We start from the raw sequence: 18895 nt of genomic DNA, 5'->3' as shown, positions 1-18895 counted from the left end.
TTACTAGACTGTAATACTAAATCACGAATCCTCAGTTAAACAACAACAAAAAAAAAGGCACAATAAACCACTGTGGAGTGTGGGCCAACTCAAGGTACATTTTGGTAAGTTTAAAAGTTGAGCAGTCTCAACACACATGGCCCAATCCCAAACCCAAGCCCAAATTGAGAAACAAAAACAAAAAGCGACAGAGAACATAGAGAGAGAGAGAGAGAGAGAGAGAGAGAGAGAGAGAGATCAGCAACGTCTCCATTCCATTGTCCGCCAAAGGCTTCTTCTTTAGGTGAGGCACCGGACACCAAACCATCTCCTCCTCCTCCCTCCATCTTTTAATTTTATCTTTAATTATTAAATTCAAGTTTGACGTCGACAGTGAATCTATATATTTAGTTGTTCGAAAAGGTTGATGACGGATTTCATCTGTTTTTTTGTATCTCGAGTTGCATTACTCTAATCGTAAGCATCTGTTCATGTTTGATTCAAACCAGTGATGCGTAATTGATTTTATAAACTAGGTGGTTATGCTGTAAATGTTAATCGGGTGGCGTATTTTTCTCTTCATTTCATGCAATTGTGGCAGTAATTTAATTAGTGTTCTTGATGCATGCTCCATTTCCCCTCCTCCTTTCTGTTCCTGAGCGATTTGGGGTGATTTACGAACCCAGGATGTTAAACAATTCAAATCTCCCTTCAATTAGGGTTGCTTGATAACTTGTTATTCAATTGCTTAAACATCTATCTGAAATAAATTTGCAACCTTTTTCTCCCTCTTCTTTGCGCGGAGAGTTCCCTTTTTTGTCTTCTTAATGTCAAAATATCAAAAAATAAATTGTTATTTGTATATAAAAGATTTACCAACGAGAACAGATTTTGCATCAGTCACTCAATTCACAATAGGTTTTGTTTTTTTGGGGACTGCCAAACATCGCAATTTTGGCACTTCATCTCTGCCACTCTTGCAATTTATACACAGTGCCTGTTTCGGTAATGGGCACTTTATAAGTAATGTTATTTGAATATTTGGTAACCGTATAAAGTTCTCGTGCTCTCCCTCTCGCTAATGGTTTCTGTGTACGGCCTTTTACTTCCTTACTTACTCTCTCTTTTGAATAATCAGTTGAATTAAGTACGTCAAGGTGCAGTCTGGCAACCCTACCTGTACCTGATAATAAAATCTGTCTCAATACCCGAGTGGTGAGAATTTAGGGTGTTGCAATTAATGGCAAACCGGCCCCAGTCTCTTTCATTAAATGTTCCATTCGGAGGTCCAAGCGTTTCAGCACCAAGCGTTGCTGGAGCTCAAGCAAACAAAGATCGTAAAATGGCATCAGCAGAGCACTTGGTGCTTGACTTGAGTAATCCTGATCTTCGAGAAAACACGCTTCTTGAACTTTCAAAGGTAACTTTTGCAAGTTTTCATTGTCACTTCCTATATCAAGAGTGAAGCACCGAGTCTGAGGCTTGTAATTTTGGATGTAATTGACTAATATTTATGTCATTTCCTTATTTACTTGTCTCATTTTTGTAACTAACAAGAGGAAGAAAAGTGCATTTGTTTCCTGTAGTGAGAAACTGGATTTGGAAGCCTGACTGTTGCATCAGTATAAGTGGGCATTCAAAATTTTACCCTTTTCTTTATTACATAGGACCCATAAACTACTTGGAGCATCTTGATAGATACACTATATGTTTTCAACAAATACATGTTATATGTTTATGATCACAGGGAAGCTTGCGTAGGTTTCTTTTACACCAGATTTTATAGTTAATTATTTGTGCCTGTGACTTTTCCTTTAGGTGGTTATGCAATGTATATTACAACACTGATATGCTTCTATATAAACTGTGTGCCTTTGGTTTCATTTTTTAGAACAAGGAATTATTTCAAGATTTGGCTCCTTTCGTGTGGAATTCTTTTGGTACTATTGCTGCACTCATCCAGGTACTTGTGTTTCTTTCTGTTTTTACTTCTAGACGAGAGAATTATTTCAAGATTTGGCTCCTGTATTGTGGAATTCTTTTGGTACTATTGCTGCACTTTTACAGGTATGTTGTTTAAGTGGGTAGCTTGGGATAGTACATGATGCATGGTTATCATACATTGTCCATCTCATCTTTTCAACTAAGTTCATTGAAGGAAGTTCCTTAACAGTTTTTCACTCATTGATGACTTTTTGCTACTTTGCTTTACCCATTTATCACAACTGTTAGATTAAATTTAGGAGTGTGATTTTCATATGTTAAGGTTTTTTGACATTTCATTTTTTATGGATGCTTATTGGGACTATTCTCTGATGTCGGTTTCTTTTATATTTGCAGGAGATAGTTTCAATTTACCCTGTTCTATCACCACCAAATCTGACTCCGGCACAATCCAATCGAGTTTGCAATGCTCTTGCTCTTCTTCAGGTCACATGCTTTCCTGTTTCAAGTATCAATGTTATGTTATATTACTAGCTGTATGCTTATGTTAATTTTTTTTTTTTTTATACATATGATTTTGTAACTCATCCGTATGAGAAGCACATTCTGACTTCTCTTTTACGGTTTCCTTTTTAACTAACTTGGGGACTGAGTTTTAAGCTTGAGTATATGAATTCTGTTTAGAAGGCCCATGTTTACGATAAAAAAAAGGGCCCGCATTTATGTCAATCAAAATCGGAGAAGTCATGTTTATCTTTTGAAATTTGGATATGATGATTATGCTAATAGTTTTATTTTCTTTACCATGGATATTGCTTAGATTCAAAGATCAATTATGTTTTCCTCAGTAACTGATCTTCGATTCTTCTCACTTTAATTCTGATAATGTTGTGCTATGCTTTATATTTTCTTGCAGTGCGTAGCTTCCCACCCAGATACAAGAATGTTGTTCCTCAATGGTAATTTGTTCTTTTATTTTATATACTATGTAAAGTAAAGTTATCCTACCCGTTCAATATGATGCTATATAGCTTATATTGTTTTGCTTAAGAATGTTATTCCTCAGTAACTGTTATTTTTCTCTACGACATCTTCATTATAATGTTTTCGCAAGCTAAAAAAATGGAAGTTTTTAATTCTTATGTTCTTGGAAGAATTGTTTTCCCCAAAGAAGTTCATGTCTACTTAGAAACATCAGTGTATTAAAAAGTTTGATTTATTCTCGTGAAGCACGGATATGAATATGCAGTGTATGACAGCGTAACACCGATTAAGATAATTTTAACCTAGATATAATATGGTACATATATCTTTGTTTAAAATTCGAAGTTCTGGTTGCAATCACTTTGATGCCTTGATTTCAGGTTGAACGTCACCTCCCTTGTTTTCTCTTATAGCCTTGTTATAAGTGTTTCTACCCTCTGAGCATGTTCTTCTTTACTTGGTATGCATACCTTACAAACAAAGGATATGGTTGCATGGGTGTTGGTTGCTTGACATGGTATTAGGTACTTAATCACTGACCAAGCCCCATGATATAAAGGGAGGTGTCAAGTCCATCCACTGGCATTTCATTGTCTTTTTTTCCGGTTTATGTTAGAAATTAATGTCTTCCCCTTTTTCTTTGTTGCTTAAGTATGCATTTCATGATAAGTTGTTATGTTTGTCCCGCGCTTTTTTGTGTAACTCTCCTTGTGCATATTGCTTATGAAAAGGAATATTTATGGCTGGCAGCTTAATGCAGATGCTAATAGTTGCATTAACTTATTCACCTCTAAGTTATTCTTCCTATTGAACTTTTCTATTGCAGCTCATATACCTTTATATCTGTATCCTTTTCTCAATACATCAAGCAAGGCAAGACCATTTGAGTACTTAAGGCTTACGAGTTTAGGAGTCATTGGTGCCCTGGTGAAGGTACTTTTTATGGGATAACTTCTCTAGACCATTTGATTTATTGATGTTATAAACTTGTGTACTCTGATGAATTTTTAATTAAGACAAGGGGCTGATTCCCTGTCATATTACTGTTACAACCACATTCTCCATCCCTCCTTATGACATTAATGGTTTTACATTGTTATTTTTGTTTCATTTCTTCCCTTTTGCCAGGTTGATGATACTGAAGTTATTAGTTTCCTTCTGTCAACAGAAATAATTCCACTGTGCCTTCGCACTATGGAATTGGGCAGTGAACTCTCAAAAACAGTTGAGTGTCCTGATTATTTGATTAAATTTCTGTTTGGAAGCTTTCTATCTGATATCTAATTTTTTGTAGAAGAACCATATTCTTAAAGGATGTCATTTTCCTTTTAGAAGGCCCCTCTCTCTGATGCACGGGGATGGTTTAAAAGTTCTTAGTTATCTGACGAAGGGTCTTGTTATGGCAGGTAGCCACATTTATAGTTCAGAAGATTTTGTTGGATGATATGGGCTTGGACTATATTTGTACTACAGCAGAGCGGTTTTTTGCTGTAGGTCGAGTTTTGGGGACCATGGTTGCAGCACTGGCTGATCAACCCTCATCACGCCTTTTGAAACACATCATTCGTTGCTATCTTCGATTGTCAGATAATCCAAGGTTTGATTATGCTATCTTTGATGCAATCATTTGATTATTTTTCACAGCTTTGGCTGTTTGTCTTTCATTGGGTTGGGTTCATATTTTCATTAGTACTCTAAACTTGTTCTTTGGTATTTTATTGTGCAGGGCTTGTGATGCTTTAAGAAGTTGCCTTCCAGATGTGTTACGAGAGGCTAGCTTTAACAATTTCCTTTGTGTAAGTATATCTGCTTTTGGATTCGTGTTGTTTCCTCATAAAATATTTTTTTGGATAGGGACAATAGTTCTGGGATACATAATCCTTAGCATGAGCTTTATTAGTAATAGTGTCCTGTTTGAGGATTTTGCCGCCCGCTTGCCCATGAATATATGGTTTCAAACTAGGTAGCCGGTTTTGTTAATTTCGCCTGTCTGTTTTGTTGATTGTATTATGCATACAGGAAGATCCAACTACTAGGAGGTGGCTGCAACAACTGCTGCAAAATGTTGGAGTGAGCCGGATTCCTGCACTGCAGGGTGGGGGAGGATTTGATCACGTGATGGTGAATTGAGTGGAGAAGTGTACTTTCCTTTGGAGACGGGCACCTGTTGTATCAATGGAGATGTTGAGAGCAGAGACGCTGTTTTATCAACTTGTAAATGCTCATCTTATTCTCTTGTTGCCAAATGACATAAACGTAATTAGATTTTCTTTCTATCTAAAGATAGATTTACCGGGGCGGAGGACTCAGCAGGTTTTATATACACACAGATATGGTTATAGTAGAGGTAACCTCTGTTTTGGAGTAATTATTTTGTTTTTAGGGTTGTGATGTAGCTTCTAGATTGCTATTGTTATAGTTAAATTACGAAATTGCAATACTTTTGCTGGGTGTGCGCACTCTGTATTGTGATGGTCTGTCATCCCCTCCCTCTCTTATGAGTAATGAGATGAGATGAGCCCACCAAACCAAAGCAGCGAGTGTTGTAATGCTCCAAAACCTTACTTTGATTGCCAATTTCTCTCTAAATTAACTAATAATTAACTAATAATTACATTGGTGGCACTAGCGTGTGCAACTTGTCTTGCAAAGCAAAGGTGCAGGTTAGGTGCGTGTCTTGTCCTGCGGCTTCGGAAATGTGTATGGAAGGTGGAAAGAAAACTTTTTAACAAGTCTCTTTTCATAATTCATAATTCATAATTCATAATTGATGGTCGTTCTCAACACGGAAAAAGGCATCCATTCTTCACCTTTTTTTGGTATAAAAGAAGTGCACGATGACTTCCGTCGTTGTCAATTAACTTGTGACTTGGGACTTCGGAGAGGATAACCACTTCCACTCGACATCAATCCACCTTTAGCAAACATAATAACATGGCAGGCCTGGCCAGGCAAACCGTGCAAATAATTATATATGCTTCATTTTGGTTTCATGTATAATTATAATTAATTAAACTCCTACTTGACGTTTTGGACGAGTATTTTCAAAACCTCAGTTCCCTACCATTAAGAGAACTTCTTAGATCGCCGCTTTGAGTCTTAAGGCAATAGAAGACAGTGTATATAATTAAGCAACACGGCATGGAGAATCCGCAATGACAGGCTACACAAATTGGTCTCGTAAATATGCAATCTTGGGTTTTACTATATAATTGTAAAACGTATGACATTACACCTGCGAGCCTGGACTTGAATAAGATGATCGATGTTCATGAGAGTGTTATAAGTTATATATATATAATAATCTAACGAGAAGTTATTTGCTTTTCTGTATGAGCATTGACTCCCTCCCTTTCCCTTCCTTTTTTCGTATGAGTTTGTTTGTGTCCATGGAGATGGGGTGGACCATGATCGATCCATATATATACGCACATAGTGGGAAACAACCTTTTCAATTCTTTTTTGCTGCACCCAGCTCTCCTGTTGCACACGCACACCTCGATCGACCCATCTCCTAATAAATATTTAAATTAAAATTAAGAAAGAGGCAACATGGTTAGGGTAATTCCTTAATTTTAGATGAGTAGTAATGGAGAAAAGCTGCAATACAATTTCACAACACACACACACACACACACATATATATATATATATATATATATATATAATGTGCATGCATGCATGTGTTTTTTAGACCTACGACGTAACCACGTACGGGTGAGTATATATACGTATGTACCGAATCAAATTAGGAATGCACGCCAGAAATATTTTGTCATGATCATCTTCGTCTCATTAGATGACCTAATTTAATTAATTAGAGAGGAGCTTCTTGTACAAATTTGTAACCTGAACCTGCAAGCCATTCATTTCTTTCTACCACTTGACTCGACCTTTCCCTTCCCAGATGAAATTAATGATACGCTGCTGGGTATTGGAACAATTTACATTACACCCAAACCAAACCTACTTATTCGTATTTGGTTGGTACGTGTTCATGCATCAGATGGATCGATGATATTAACATCCAACCATCTCACATCTTTTCTTATGGCAGAATTAAACAAACAAATTTGTTAATTAATTACGATATGCACCAAAATTCTATCTTTTCATATTAATTTCAGCTCAAGTTAGCAGCTGATATTGCATATATATATATAACAACGTAGGTACTTACATATTTTATATTCGCGCACGTTATATATTATGTGTGCTTCGTAAATTATAAGTTCATTACAACCTATATCATATGATATCAAAAGCAAAGATAAAGTGTAATTTGGATTTGATCTTTTTTTTTTTTTGACAAAGAAAAAAACATTGGAGCTTTACGAATAATTTTGGGTTGAATCTTAACTTGGCAATGCAAGTGAAGTTCTGTATATGTAAATTTCACCAAGACAAGAAACTACACTACAGTTTTCACCAAGATAGCCCAAGGTTTGATGAAACCAAATTCTCATTACTCTTTTAATTACTTTATAGGTGAAATTAAATATATTAGAGCCACCAATATTTGACACAAACTATATATATATATATATATATATATGCTGCGTCTAACTCCATTATTTTCCCATCATCAAAGTCCACAGCAAAAATGTGGCTGGACCACTTGACATGTATAATTCCTGTTAATTTAGAAGAATTAAGGATGCAGTTGGGTCGCTTTGAAAAAACAAATGTATATTATTGGCTACCAACATTATCATTTTATATTTTTAACTTTGAAGTTCCTACACAATCCTTATGGTAATTTTCGTTTCATACTCTCATTTGATTACCTCGTATGAGAACCAGTTTGTTTTTAAATTTTACTTTTCAATGTAGTGATAAAGGGAAATTACATAAAAGAAATGATGGATAAAGAGTGGAGGAATAATAATGAGAGAAACATATAAAAAATGTACAAGAAATAATAAAAAAGAAGCTATTTTAAGTTATTTTCACTTTTAAAACTATTTTAAACACGTATAAGATTTTTCGTATTTTCTGATGATCTATCTCGCATCATCATTCTCCAACCCTCCTATACTTTCCTCCTTGCTAAACCATAGTTCTAGTGGAAATCTTAATTAGTTGAGTAAAATGTTTAAAATAAAGAAAAGAAAGACTTGAAGAAAGTGGATTGTGTGGCTAGTCAAGATCGAAGAGAGGGAGGGGGAGGGGGGGGGGGACAATAACGTGAGAATCTGTCTAATGATTCTAATCTTAATCTAATGTAATGATAATGTTTGCCTGTCGAGTACCTAGTTGTTTCTCATTTTCAAATTTGGAAAGAAAATTTGTGTTTCTCTACATGAGTGTTGGCGTTCCTTAATCACATGTTTTCACTCTCATGTTAACATAAGCTCTCGTTGTTTCTTCGCCCTCCAATCCCTATTCCCCATCCGATTACTAATCTAGTTGGTTTGAAGGGGACTATTTACATCTTGAAAAACACACCCCCAAAACCCAAACATTTTTTTTTTAAATATTACTTTTGTCACATTGTTATATTATTTTTCTAATAGACACACATTAACAAATCATACCTCTATTTGAATAATGATATAAATAATAGTATAATCATACCTCTATTTTATATTAATTTTTTTTATAAAAATAATAAGACAAAAAGCAAATGTTAACGTAGCTTAACTGTGATCACACAAAACAGAAGGGCATGAAGAGAATATGGAAAGGGAATGACAGACAATCCATCTACACTTTAAAGATGAAGCTAATCAATACATTAATAATAAAAACTCTTTACTCGTTCCAACAACCAGATTGCCCTCAACTCACCAATGATCCCATCCATTCCATGACATTGACATTTTCTTTCTACTTTTCTTTTCTTTTTTTTCTTTTCTTTTTTTCTTTCCTTTTAAACAGCAATTCGCGCTCCGTTTGCAGACCTTAATTTGAACAAAAAGAACCCTCTATGGCAAACAATTTGTGGAATCTTCAGTTTTGGATTTCGTCGCCATTGTAGCAAATGAAAGGGCTAACACCGTCAATTCACCTCCAATTGCCCGAACCGTTAAAATCATGGTTTTTAAATTCGGTTGGTGCCAACCCCCGAAATTTAAACACCATAAAAATAAAATTTTAATACCATTTAAAATTCAAATTTTAAAAATTCCGAATTTTCTTTTATCAGGGATTCATGTGGAGCAGTGAAAAACGAGCCAAAAAGCTGCTTCCTCTCCAGTCTCCACACGCCTTTGCATTTCCCTCCGTTTCTCTTCTCACTTTCTCACAATCCAAACACATACTGTCAGCCTCACATTCAACAGTTTACCCCCTCAAATTATTAGGGTTTTCCTGAAAGGAATCTATCTTCCTCCTCACATTCTCTCAAATTATTAGGCTTTTTGCCTTGAACTTATGGCTGAGCTCTGAGTCTCTGACCACATTTTTAGGGTATTCGACGATTGCTCGGAGGGTTTCGGTCGAATTCCCAAGTGGGTTCACTTTTTCGGCGAGGTAAGTGGATCAGTTCGAGTTTGAGTAATTCTGTGTGTTTTAAACTTGAATTTGGTGGTTACTTTCCTAGTAGATGAATGAAGTAAATAAAAGGGTAATCTGAGTTTCCTGTATGTTAAAATTTTGCTTCTTTGTGTTATAATTTGAAAGCTTGAATTCATTGAGTTGACTAAGTCAAGACGATTTGTTGCGACTCGACCATACTCTGTTATTTTATTCAATTTCTCAGCAACCAAACGGTGCATGGAAGAAAAGATCTGTTATTTCCTATAAGGCATTGCTCCAAGATTCAGTTATTTATTTACCAAGTGTTGAAATATGAGATTGTATTAGGGTTCTTCAGATAAACTCTGCTTAGATTAATTTTCTGGAGATTTGGTACCAATATCAGTTTGAGATTCTTTGAGGATCGTACCAAACATCATTTGGCATTGGACATGTGATTGGTGGCTGATAAGAGAAAAGTAGTGTAGTCTGTATCTTGGATTATGGTCCCCGCCATTGAGATCGTTGGATAAGTCATCCCGTGGGACCTTGCTAAAGTTCGATATGCTTATTTTCTTTGTTGAAAAAGTAAGCCCTTTGATCTCAGTATTATTTGGTTTTCAATCTTGAAGGTTGCAGAAACTATATGGAGGAAATGTCGCAGAAAACCAGGGCCCCACCTTCCTTCCAGTCAATCAAATCATTGCCCGGAGATTTTAATTTCTCAGGTCTACCAGCTTCTGATCGATTTGGAAAATCCAATGATGGGAAATTGGGAAATAGCAATGTCATCTCCTCGAGTATTCCAGAAAATGGTGGTTTTGAGGGGGTTGAAGGGAGTAGCGGGCATTTTGGCGACTTGGAACAGGTAGACGATTCACCATATGGCAGGAACACAATCTCCATCGAAGACAGGCCCTTAAGGGGTGATGAAGACTTGGATTATGTTGCTGCATCCGTGCCTTCAATATCTTCATCCCATAGGGAAAGTAGGTGGGGTGACACCAATCCTTATGCTGTGAAGAAGGTATTTAGTCATGCACTTGAAATTCGAGCTAAATTTGCTTCTTGGTAGAAGGAAAGAAAAAGAATCTTCACCTTCTTGCTCATATGCTGCAAAATCAGGATTCTTATTTGCCCTTTTTCTTTTGTTAGTTTGCATATACTTTCTTATGGATATTCATATAATCATCTATGCATACACACAATCATGTAAATGCATGTGTGCTGTATTATTATACCTATGTCCTTTAGTTGCATATTTGAATGTCTGTATGTATATAGGAATTTATGGTGTGTGCCAGAAGGTGTAGAACAAACTAGTATCCCATTTGTATTGTAATTCATATTTCATTATTTCTGTATGTCCATGAAAGCATATGTAATTCTATTCTGAATCTGTTGACAGCATATAAGGCCATGGGATTATGAAAAATTAGCTGTAATTATTTGATAATGGTTTGAGTTGATTTTGATAGCTTATTACAATTTTTGTTTCAGAAGCTTCAATCTTGGTTCCAACTGCCAAATGGGAATTGGGAACTGGGGAGAATATTGTCGACCTCAGGCGCTGAATCTGTTATATCACTCCCTAACGATAAAGTTAGACACCTTTTGAAAACTATGGAAGTACGATGTGATACTAGTTTGATTTTTGAGTTAATTTAAAGTTTTCTTATTCACGTGTAGGTTGTAACAGTAAAAACTGAAGATTTGGTTTCAGCTAATCCAGATATCCTTGATGGTGTGGATGATCTCATGCAACTTAGTTACCTAAATGAGCCATCAGTGTTGTACAATCTTCAGTATAGATACAATCAAGATATGATTTATGTAAGTGTTTGTATTGTATTTGTCTACTTTGAAATCTACTTCCGAGTTTTCCTTCTTTTAATAAATGCTTTTGTGGGTATACTTGTCTATTTCAGACAAAAGCGGGACCAGTGTTGGTTGCTGTCAATCCCTTTAAGAGAGTTTCTTTATATGGGAATGAATACATTGAAGCATACAAGCGTAAAGCCGTTGAAAATCCACATGTGTATGCCATTGCAGACACAGCCATTCGGGAAATGGTTCGAGGTGGATTTACTATTTCACAATTTATATGATGGAATTTTCAGCAGTTCAAAACACATTTGCTTAGTGTCATTAACTTGTAGATTCTAACCTTCTCTTATTTTTCTTTTAGATGAAGTAAATCAGTCTATAATCATAAGGTCAGTAAAGTGTGACATTTTCATTTCTGTATTAAATTGTTCCATTTAACATTGTATTTTAAATGAGTGAATTTGATCCGAACTACATGCTAGCTGCACCACAGTTAAGGACATCATAAGAAAAGACATATATTAATGAAAGCACTCCAACAAACATACAAAATAACACAAACAGATAAGGCAGTAAGAAGAATAAAATTGTCAAATGAATCAGATGGTTCAAGCACGGCCTTTTATTGTTGACAGAATCATCAATCGTCTAAAATACAGCTTTCCTCATCTTGCTTAAGGAGTATAAAAGAACCTTTTGTTAGGAAATCAACTCTTACTCCCTTAAGTAATATCATTTTTAACATTCATGATGTAGCACCTGAGATATCTGATGTTACTGCGGTGCCCTTAATGAATTCTTTATCTCCATATATGATATGTATAGAATTGGCGTCTTTGACATCCAAACATCTATTTTTGATGTCCATACAGTGGGGAAAGTGGAGCAGGAAAAACTGAAACTGCAAAGATAGCAATGCAATATCTGGCTGCACTTGGAGGTGGAAGTGGAATAGAGCATGAAATTTTGAAAACTAATCCTATACTGGAAGCCTTTGGTAATGCGAAAACATTGAGAAATGACAACTCAAGTCGCTTTGTAAGCTCTCAATTTTTCACATGAATGCTCTTTCTATTAGTTTCATTTCTTTCTACTTTTAATAATTAATAGAAAGAAATTAAATTAAGAAAAAAGAACCCATTTCTAGTCTGGCCATGGTGCAGAGGAAAAACCTCCATGCCATGGCCATGGCCGGTGCAGCTGGGAGAGAGAAGTGGGAGGAGGAGGAGAGGCAGGGAGAGGGGGATGAGGAGAAGAGATGGGGAGAAGGGACAAGGATGGAAAGGCGGGAGGACAGATATTTGGTGTATATTTAATTACCCTTCACATAGCAATACTGATAACTCTCAGCAAAAATGTTGCAGGGAAAATTGATTGAAATCCACTTCAGTGAAACTGGAAAAATTTCTGGTGCCAATATTCAAACTTGTAAGTTCAGTCATTCTGCTAAGGTTCCGGAGTGAATTCTATTTGTGTATATGTTTCTTTTTTAAAACCATATCTAGGCTGACTCTTTATTGTGTCTGTTTCCGCTGTATGACACAGTTTTGCTTGAAAAGGTAATCATTCCTTCCTCTGATCCTTGTTTGTAGCTTGTTCAGTTTTTCATACAAGTGCATTGTCTAATTGAAACTTTTAACAGTCTAGAGTGGTCCAATGCACTGAAGGAGAAAGGTCCTATCATATATTTTATCAGCTTTGTGCTGGAGCTCCACCTGCTCTTAGAGGTTAATAATTCTGATTACCTTTTCTATTTTCTTCGTATATCACTTAACATTATACAAGATACAGTATAATATATTATATTAGAGGCAAGTCTTCTTCTTATAGCTTCAGCTAAAAACTTATGGCTGATGACTCTCATGCGTGCTTTGTATATAAATGAGAATCACAAAGACCCCTCAACCCACAAACTCATAATTCTAATTGGTGTCTACGTATGTTTTACTTTTGTGTGATTCAATATATTGTTTCTTTGGTTATCTGTCACAGAGATGCTGATCTTGAAGAGTGCAGATGAGTATCAATATCTGAAGCAAAGCAATTGTTATTCCATTACTGGGGTTAATGATGCTGAAGAATTCAGTGTGGTGAAGGTACTTTTTCCTATTTTATGCAACAAACACCTATCTGTAGTCTAGGCATCTATATCGTCATTTCACCATTATGAAATATCATGTGCACGTGAACTCACTATGGATCTTACCATTTTCAGGAAGCTCTAGATGTTGTCCATATAAACGAAGAAGACCAACAAAGTGTATTTGCAATGCTTGCTGCAGTTTTGTGGCTGGGAAACATCTCATTTAGTGTGATTGATAACGAAAATCATGTTGAACCTGTAGAAGATGAAGGTAACAATCTTCGAGAGGATAGAATGAAAGAAAATATATGGCTTAGCTAAGTGTAATACTTGTGGTGTTATCATGAAGCATTGATATATGGCTTCAATATCCCTATCATACATTTTAAAGGATTTTCGAGTGCAGATTACCTTGAAGTTTTGTGATTTGTTGTATTCTAGTGATTCCTTTTGAAAGAGAGGAAATTTTTTTTATTTTATTTTTATTTTTATTTTTTGTAATGAGAAAACTATTTGAGAGGTGTGGGAGATAAATATGGCTGTGGTTGTGATGTATTTTTTTCTGACTCTAGTTTATTTTGTCTTGGTTTTCATTGGTTCAATGAGTTTCATGAAGTCAGTAATGATTCAAGTTTCATTTTCAGGTCTGTTCAATGTCGCAAAATTGATTGGATGTGGTGTGGATGAACTTAAGCTTGCTTTATCGACTCGAAAAATGAGAGTTGGTAATGACAGTATCGTCCAGAAGCTAACGCTATCACAGGTAAGAAATCTTTCAAAGAGAGTTAATACTTGTCTTGTAGGTTGTATAAATCATACATACAACATAGGATTGGAGAGTCAAGCCCTGAAGTAGGAAGAACTTATATCACGACATTCCTCTATATATGTCCTTCAAATGACATTTATTGTGATTGACCTATTGTAATTTAATTTTCCAATTGGATCATGGACCAGATCCCTGAAAATAAAAAAGATTCCGAGCTAATATTATCGTCAATAGTTATCGACTTGTCAAGTTCTTTTTAAAATTATGTTCCAACCTGCTCAGGCAAACTTTTGGAAGAAAAATGACTCTCTCAGATCATTTGTACAAAAGAATTCAGATGATTAGTGTTTGGTTCCATAACGACCGGGCAGGTTTCATTCATTGTTGACTAAACCATACCAAGCATACTGATATAATTTTTCGTGTCCTCCCTTTAAATCCTGTCTTTGCATTTTTCAGGCCATCGACACAAGAGATGCTTTGTCAAAGTCAATTTATGCATGTTTATTTGAGTGGTTGGTTGAACAAATTAACAAATCACTTGCAGTAGGAAAACGGCGTACTGGCAGATCTATCAGCATTCTTGATATCTATGGTTTTGAATCATTTGATGTATGTTTTCTTTATGCTTTAATTGGATCTCTGTTTGTTTATTATATTTTTTTAACTGAACATTTGTTCTTTTTTTTTCCCTGTAGAGAAATAGTTTTGAACAGTTCTGCATTAATTATGCAAATGAGAGATTGCAACAACACTTCAATCGTCACTTATTCAAGTTAGAGCAGGATGTAAGTTTCCCATTCTTCTTATCATTCTAACTGTGAATTTAATAAAGACTTGTTTATTCTTCGCTTCCTCTGTTCCACAGGGTTTCATCGAGTTATAATCAGATATTTATTGCTTCCACAGAATTTCATTAGACTAGAAAACCATAATTCGCAGTGCCAGTGCCTATTTAAAAGCAACCATGCCATCATAATTATATTTACCACTTTAGTTCATCAAGTAATAATTTAAAGCAAACAAGATATAAGGAGGTGAAGGAACCAAGAAACGTTATTAAACCAATGATAAGTACATCATGCTTGCCCTGTGTGAACCAAATTCTTAAATGATTCCTAATTTATTGGTACATTTGTGCTTGGACTGAATTAATCTCATGAAGAGTTAATTAGAGCAGAACACATGCTTAATTTATTGACTACTATTATCTATTCCTGTCAGGAATATATCCAAGACGGAATTGATTGGACAAAAGTTGAATTTGAAGACAACCAAGATTGTCTTGGTCTTTTTGAAAAGGTACTGAGCCTTTTCCCTTTCCTTCCGTTTACAGTTGTCCCTTGTTTAATGATGATAACCAATAAAGTTAGTGATGCTTGGGACCCTTGTTCCAATTAGTATATGAGAACTAAATTTACAGTATGTGTGTCCCTGAACTTCTTGTGACATAAATGCAGAGACCGTTGGGATTACTGTCTCTGTTAGATGAGGAGTCCACCTTCCCAAATGGTACTGATTTGACCTTTGCCAACAAGCTCAAGCAACATCTGAGCTCTAATTCTTGTTTCAAAGGAGAACGAGGCAAATTGTTTGCTGTCAGTCATTATGCAGGAGAGGTACTCCTTTTGATTAATTGATTTTCATTGTTTTATATTCTCATTAATTGCTAGCGTGCAATAATATTTTAATCTATTTTCTTCATAATTTATCCTGATTATATTAAAGCACAACTGGTATAAAGAAAATGTCAGTGTACATTTCCAAGCCCAACCCACCCCCTTTAACTCTAAATCAAGGCTCGGGTGCTAACAATTCTTCTATGCATTATCTCATAGTACTGAAAAAATAATAAAGTAAAAGCTTTCTATTTTAACTTTTTCTTACTGGCCTGACTGTTGATTGTTCGACTTGCTCCTCCACTCAGGTTTCATATGACACAACAGGATTTTTGGAAAAGAACAGGGACTTGCTGCATTTAGATTCTATTCAGCTTCTTTCCTCATGCTCATGCCACCTTCCTCAGATATTTGCATCTAGTATGCTTAAAGTAGGTGGTGGAGTAGACTCCCAGAAGCTGAGTGTTGCAACAAAATTTAAGGTATGCTGCTTTCCTGTTTTTAAGAACATGACTTTGAATTTAACGAAGATTATAATCGTGATAAGATACAGAAGTAACTATCTGCTAACTGTATTCTTTCAATTAACTTATTTGTGTTGGTATTTAGAGTCAATTGTTCCTATTGATGAAACGTCTAGAAAACACCACTCCACATTTCATACGTTGTATCAAGCCCAACAATCTTCAATCCCCTGGACTCTATGAGCAAGGACTTGTACTGCAGCAGCTGAGATGTTGTGGAGTTCTAGAAGTGGTTCGAATATCAAGATCTGGCTTTCCTACCAGAATGTCACACCAGAAGTTTGCAAGAAGGCAACACAATATATCTTTACTTCTGTTTCGTCTTTCAAATACCTTATACCTGTCTCGAGTATCTTATCATTTTTGTTTGCTTTGTCATTGTTGAACCTTGCATCAGATATGGTTTTCTTCTGCTGGAGAATGTTGCATCTCAGGATCCACTTAGTGTTTCAGTTGCTATTCTTCATCAGTTCAACATATTACCAGAGATGTATCAAGTGGGCTATACAAAGTTATTTTTCCGAACTGGACAGGTAAATTGATGTACTGCGTTTGAGGAAAGGAAAATGAATATGCTACCTGTTTTGGACGGTCAAACTAGTGCATCTGGGTAGAGATAAGACTATTGTATGGCTATGCTTTCATCATGCCTAGGTTCCAACACTTTTAATGCATATATTTGAATGTTGTCCACTGTTAGACATTTTGATGTGTTTAAATCTATATACAATATTTGACCAATCTAAAAACTTGACTAAAATCATTGGTTGTGTCAGCTGTTGGGAACATCTTTCATACATGTTAATCTTTACTGAGATCAAAGTGGTGGAAATTTGATGCAGATTGGGGTGCTTGAGGACACCAGAAACCGTACGCTCCATGGTATTTTACGTGTTCAAAGCTGCTTTAGAGGACACCAAGCTCGGTGTTACCTCAAGGAGCTGAGGAGAGGAATCACCACTCTGCAGTCATGTATTAACCTGCTCATTGTTTATTTTGGTGAACTATATCAAATTTTGTTAAGAAGCATTTGGGTATTTATTGTAATTTACTTAATGCAGTTATCAGGGGACAGAAAACCAGGAAGGAGTACTCAATATTACTAGAGAGGCATATAGCTGCTGTTGTCATACAAAAGCAGGTGAAAAGCAGGTTTGCAAGGAAGAAATTCAACAACATTTATGATGCATCAATCGTGATACAATCAGGTACAATAGCTTGGTTCCTCAATCCTGTTGAACTTGTGCAGACTTTGTCAACATGTTAAAGGTTAAGCAGTCCATACTACTCAACATCTATATATTTGATAATTTTGTCTAAGTTTAAGCTATCTTTGCAGTTCTTCGTGGCTGGTTGGTCAGAAGATGCTCAGGAAGTATAGGATTGTTGAAGCCCGGAAGCACGAAGGTAGTCCTACACACTTCTGTCTATTTTAGAGTCTCATTACCTCATTATGGCCTTTGCACCTACATTATAATGTTTGTATCTTTCAAATTTTTGGTTTTGCCCATCTTATATGGATTTTGTTTGCACTTTGTCCGGTGATGCAATACTTCCATGTATAAATTGAGCCTCATAATAGCTTTCATCAGGTTCACTTACTGCTGTGTGGTGTGAGTGCCATAAATGTTGTTTGAGTATTTGTGTTGTTTGTGCAAGCACTATCACCAATTCGTACTTTCACCCTTTGTTTATGGGAATAATTAACTGTTAGAATCTCAAACAGGCTAACGAGTCAGATGATGTGCTGGTAAAGGCATCTTTCCTTGCTGAATTACAGCGCCGCGTTCTTAAGGCTGAAGCTGCCCTGCGAGAGAAGGAAGAGGAGAATGACATCCTCCACCAACGTCTCCAACAGTATGAGAGCCGCTGGTCGGAATATGAGTTGAAAATGAAATCCATGGAAGAAGTGTGGCAGAAACAAATGAGATCCCTACAGTCCAGCCTCTCAATTGCAAAGAAGAGCTTAGCCATTGATGATTCCGAGAGAAATTCTGATGCATCAGTGAATGCAAGTGATGACCGTGAGTACAGTTGGGATACAGGAAGTAACCATAGAGGCCAAGATAGCAATGGGGTGAGACCAATGAGTGCAGGTTTGAGCGTCATAAGTCGGTTAACTGAAGAGTTTGATCAGAGGAGTCAAGTTTTTGGCGATGATGCCAAGTTCTTGGTGGAGGTAAAGTCTGGTCAAGTGGAAGCGAGTCTGAATCCAGACCGAGAGCTAAGAAGGTTGAAGCAGATGTTTGAGGCTTGGAAGAAGGATTATGGGACAAGACTAAGGGAGACAAAGGTGATTTTGCATAAGATTGGAAATGAAGAGGGAGGCAGTGCTGACAGGGTGAAAAAGAAGTGGTGGGGAAGGCGGAACAGCTCAAGGATTAATTAAGTAATAGAATTATTCTGTTGGTGTTGGGTTAGCTGTGTTGTTGTTTATGGTAAACCCCCTTCTTTTTTATCGGCGAGGAATGGGTTGCTGCATAAAAACTGTGACAAATGTTTTGCTGTTGCAAGGGATTTGGTGCTTAGTTAATTTGTAGGGCTGGCTGAGCTGCTAGTTACTTCAATATGCATGTTACAAGTGTGTATATGTTTTCTTATTTATGGTGCAAGTTTGATTCTCTACATTAACGAACGAACGAACGAATGAATTCAACGCATTACATTGTATCATTGGTTTGAATATCACAGTAGCATTCCAGGGTGT

The 18895-nt window shown here is 36.2% G+C and overlaps 2 protein-coding genes across 4 annotated transcripts; both read left to right on the top strand.

The window, feature by feature from the left end:
• Positions 1–124: 124 nt before the first annotated feature.
• On the top strand, positions 125–5347 carry LOC126607108 (uncharacterized). Of its 3 annotated transcripts, none has more exons than XM_050274549.1 (10): positions 125–283; positions 1118–1399; positions 1975–2046; positions 2320–2409; positions 2840–2882; positions 3734–3840; positions 4036–4131; positions 4314–4504; positions 4634–4703; positions 4927–5347. In XM_050274549.1, exons 2-10 carry the CDS (start codon positions 1220–1222, stop codon positions 5035–5037), a joined length of 960 nt encoding a protein of 319 aa, XP_050130506.1. In that variant the 5' UTR covers positions 125–283; positions 1118–1219; the 3' UTR covers positions 5038–5347. The 3 variants fall into 3 exon arrangements, with proteins under 3 accessions (XP_050130506.1, XP_050130505.1, XP_050130507.1); XM_050274548.1 differs by lacking the exon at positions 1975–2046 and adding an exon at positions 1871–1942; XM_050274550.1 differs by lacking the exons at positions 125–283; positions 1975–2046 and adding exons at positions 295–456; positions 1871–1942.
• A 3690-nt stretch (positions 5348–9037) lies between these two features.
• LOC126607522 (myosin-1-like) lies at positions 9038–18861 on the top strand. The gene is given in 23 exon segments (XM_050275135.1): positions 9038–9381; positions 9999–10393; positions 10867–10968; positions 11056–11199; positions 11295–11445; positions 11555–11582; positions 12066–12231; positions 12558–12621; positions 12795–12920; positions 13186–13289; positions 13409–13547; positions 13921–14039; positions 14505–14657; positions 14744–14833; positions 15270–15347; positions 15506–15664; positions 15973–16146; positions 16274–16479; positions 16586–16721; positions 17031–17160; positions 17250–17396; positions 17528–17595; positions 17915–18861. Coding segments are annotated over 22 exon segments (3528 nt in total). The 5' UTR covers positions 9038–9381; positions 9999–10012; the 3' UTR covers positions 18578–18861.
• The last annotated feature ends 34 nt before the right edge of the window (positions 18862–18895 follow it).

This window comes from Malus sylvestris, chromosome 16, assembly GCF_916048215.2.
Source record: "Malus sylvestris chromosome 16, drMalSylv7.2, whole genome shotgun sequence".
NCBI lineage: Eukaryota > Viridiplantae > Streptophyta > Magnoliopsida > Rosales > Rosaceae > Malus > Malus sylvestris.
The sequence above is the reverse complement of the archived record's forward strand: the minus strand, read 5'-3'. Positions and strand labels throughout refer to the sequence as shown.